We start from the raw sequence: 4,025 nt of genomic DNA, 5'->3' as shown, positions 1-4,025 counted from the left end.
GGGCCAAAAGCTAGAGTTATGCTGTAGGTAGCTAGGCCCATGCCACCACATACGAGAGCTTATTAGTTCCTGTGGGTCGAGACCGCGTGACAGGAAATCCGCTGGATTGTCGGTCGATTTTACATGATGCCAATCGTCGGGATTGGTATAGTTTTGAATTTCTCCCACCCTATGAGCGACGAAAACTGACCATCTTCGCGACGGGGAGGATATCCAGTTGAGAACAATCGGTAGAATCCGACCAACAATATGTTCGGATGCCGGTTAAATCGAATGTCGACCGAATTTTCTGAATTAACCCTGGTTAATAGTAGCGCCGCCGAAAGCTCAAGGCGCGGAAGTGATAGCGCTTTGAGGGGGGCTACGCGAGATTTTGAGCATAGTAGCTCGATTTAATACGTATTTTCCCCGAGTTTCGACCGGATATATACACAAGCTCCATAGGCCCGTTGGCTTGCATCGCAAAAGCCGTGTATTTGACTGGAATCGGGGGATGCGACATGCTTGATAACATCGCGGAATGCTTAGTCGATTAATATCAATCATTTGTGTTTTGAGCTCTGACCACCGCGCGTAAAGCTCTTGCGGAACTGATTCGTCCCAGTCGATACCCAGCTGCTAAAGCTCTTGTAAAATTAGCTTTGCCCGCACGACGACTGGACCTACTAGACCGAGGGGATCATAAAGTTTGGAAGTATCGGACAAGATGGCTCGCTTGGAAATTATCGCGGAGTTGTCCCCGGGGTTATAAGAGAAACTGAATGCATCGCTAGAGTGCATCCAATGAATGCCCAAGATGGACGATTCCGAGTTATTGGGGATTGCAACCGGTGCGTTATTTTGATCCTTGATTCCCGTCAATAATTCGGGAGCGCTGGATGCCCATTTTCCAAGCTCGAAGCCACCACAACGTAATACCTTAATTGCTTCGTCGCGTATTATTAATGCCTCGTCTATCGTGTCGGCTCCCGTGAGCATGTCGTCAACATAGAAGTCGCACTCGACACACTTGGAGCCATTAGGCCAATCGCCAGCGTAATGCTCGGATAACCATGTGAGGCATCGCGTGGCCAAAAACGACGCGGAAGAGGTACCGTATGTTACGGTGGAAAGCTCGTATGTTGCCACTGTAGAAGTGAAATCATCTCGCCAAAGAATGCGCTGATAGCGTGTTTGTGACGGATGCACTGGAATTTGGCGATACATTTTAACGATATCGGCCGAAAATGCGAAACGATGTATACGAAATCGCAACAGTATAGTAAATAGATCTTGCTGTACGGTAGGACCGACCATAAGCGTGTCGTTCAATGATATGCCAGCCGCGTCCTTGGCGGAGACGTCGAAGACAACGCGAAATTTATTGGCGGCGGGCGCCTTAACGATGCAATGATGCGGTAAGTAGAAGGACTTTGGATCCTCGGGGGGGTCGGAAATTAATTTCATATGACCTAGTGTATTGTATTCATTTATGAATTGCGAATATCGCGTTTTTAATTCCGAGTCGCGGCTAAGACGCCTTTCAATGCCACCGAGGCGTTTTAAGGCGATCTCCCTAGATTTAACGAAAGCGTCAGGCTCGGAACTCTTTAATCAGACTCTTTAAAGGGAAGTTTGACAATGAATTTGCCTTGATCGGTTCGAGTCATGTTTTCTAGAAAATGTCGCTCACACTGAGCTTCCTCTGAGGTATAATGATTGGAAACTGCCGAGATTCTCTACGTCCCAAAAACGAGATAATTGCTCGTGCAACTGCTTGTTGCTTATTGAAGCATGAAGAGAGTGCACATGTGAAGCTGCTTTCGGTGCAGTGTGCAATCGACCCGCCAATATCCACCCGAAGCGTGTCTTCTGTAAGGTAGGATGTGAGGGCGTTGCCTTGATTTGACCGATACAGAGCAAGCTCCAAAAATGTTCCGCGCCGATTAAAACGTCTATCTCAGACGAGACGTGGAACTGCGGATCGGCTAATTCGAGATTAGCCGGTATTTCGAAGGCATTTCTTTTAAGCGTGAAAGCCGGAAGTTTGCCGGTTACATGTTCGGTAACAATGCAATCGACTAGAATGCTGAATGAATTCGTGCGCGAGTGCAGCCGTATTTCAGCCGCTTGGAAAGCTCGCGTGGTAACATTGTTTATTCCCGAAATTGAAATGTCCGAGGAACGTGTTTTAATATCGAGAGCGTCTGCGAGGTGCCGCGAGATAAAGTTAATCTGAGAGCCCGAATCTAATAAGACACGGCATGCTCTGCGACAACCGTTTGCGTCGTAAACATAAGCGAGAACGGTCGAGAGCATGACGTCGCTGCGATCCGGAGTCGCGAGACCGCTCATAACAACGGGAGCAGAAGAGGTGGCTAGAGCCGGCGCGTCTACTGATCCACGATCAACTGATTCGGAGATGTCGGACTTGACCGACGTGGCAGCAGCAAGGTGAAGCAACGTGTTATGCTTGGCCTTGCAAATTTTGCAATTGCCAGAAGGGCATTTATTTGATGTATGATCCACCGATCGTAAACAGTTAATACAAATTTTGCGCTTTTTGATTTCCGCAATCCTTTGCGGAACGGGTAATGCTATGAGCTTTTCGCAATGATAGATGAGATGCTCGCCCTTACAAAAGGAGCATTTTATTTTTATAGAGGCAACACAAGATTGCTGCTTCGCGCTCGATTGCGACTGCGACCGCGTGTTTACATTCTTGGATCTACTGCTTGTCTCAAGAGTTATACACCGATGAGCAACAAAATCCGTAAATTGTTTGAGTGTAGGCAGAGCGGGGCCTACCAATGACAATTGCCACTCTCACGATGTGAGCGCGTCGAGCTTATTGCTTAAAATATAAACAAGTAAATCGTCCCACTGCGCTGTGGGGCGTTTTAACGCCTGAAGGGCGTGAATATGTCGAGTAGCACCATCCGTGATCTGACGCAATTCAGCGACATTTTCTTTCGCCATGGTTGGCAAATCTAAAATAGCCTGTATAATCTGAAAAAAATCTTGTTCGTAATATCAATAAATGATGTTTATTGACTTGAAATTCATTGATATAATGAACTTTTAATAGATATTATGAATATTGTATTGAGTATTTTTCATTAGCTAACAACTGAATTTATTAATACAACAAGTTACTGTTTATTAATATGATGTACTTGAATATATCATAACTTAATGGAACATTTAATTAAATCAATGAAAAAGTTCATTCTTCTAACAAATATGTTCATAGACTTAATAAATTCATTCATTAGATGTCTATTATAAAATTTTATAAAAGTAATAAAATACATTCATCATATTAATGCATTGTTTCATTAGTCAATACAGTCTGTACATTAGCTCAATAATCGAATTCATTATATGTATTAAAGGAAATGTTTAAGGGTGAACGCCAGGATATAATATTTAATAAATTCGATTACTGAGTTAATGTACAGACTTTATTGTCTAATGAAACAATGCATTAATATGATGAATGTATTTTATTACTTCTATAAAATTTTATAATATTCGTTTAATGAATGAATTTATTGAATTTATGAACATGTTTATTAGAAAAATAAACGTGTTCATAGATTCAATAAATTCATTCTCATTAAACGTATATTATAAAATTTTATAGAAGTAATAAAATACATTCATTTCATTCATTATATTAACGCATTTTTTTATTAGTTAATAAAGTCTGTACATTAGCTCATGAATTCGTTATATGTATTAAAGGAAATGTTTTAAGGAGGAACGCCAGGATATAATATTTAATAAATTCGATTACTGAGTTAATGTACAGACTTTATTGACTAATGAAACAATGCTTTAATATGATGAATGGGTAAATGTTTCTATTAAGGGACCCCCCTCCAATGACTTTGACCTTGACATATGTTGTCAAGGTCATGACCCTGAGTAACCTCCAACAGGTTTTAGCCGTCGCTCGTCCTTCGTTAAAAAGTTATTAACAATCATACTTTTAAAATAAACGTATTATTTCTGCTATATATGTATGATATGAAGTACTAATC

At 41.7% G+C, this 4,025-nt stretch overlaps 1 protein-coding gene across 1 annotated transcript in view; it reads right to left on the bottom strand.

Annotated features, from left to right (window-relative positions):
* Positions 1-618: 618 nt before the first annotated feature.
* LOC108783486 (uncharacterized) overlaps positions 619-4,025 on the bottom strand; it is a 4,692-nt gene continuing 1,285 nt past the window's right edge. Inside the window, exons 2-4 of the mRNA XM_018552057.1 lie at positions 2,848-2,988; positions 1,673-2,613; positions 619-1,555 (exon numbers count right to left, since the gene is read on the bottom strand). Of these exons, the coding sequence (XP_018407559.1) occupies positions 619-1,555; positions 1,673-2,613; positions 2,848-2,988 (2,019 nt within the window). The remainder of the gene's footprint in view (positions 1,556-1,672; positions 2,614-2,847; positions 2,989-4,025) is intronic.

Source organism: Cyphomyrmex costatus, unplaced genomic scaffold, assembly GCF_001594065.2.
Source record: "Cyphomyrmex costatus isolate MS0001 unplaced genomic scaffold, Ccosl1.0 scaffold1532, whole genome shotgun sequence".
Classification (NCBI taxonomy): Eukaryota; Metazoa; Arthropoda; class Insecta; order Hymenoptera; family Formicidae; genus Cyphomyrmex; species Cyphomyrmex costatus.
This window is presented reverse-complemented; position numbering and strand designations above follow the sequence as displayed.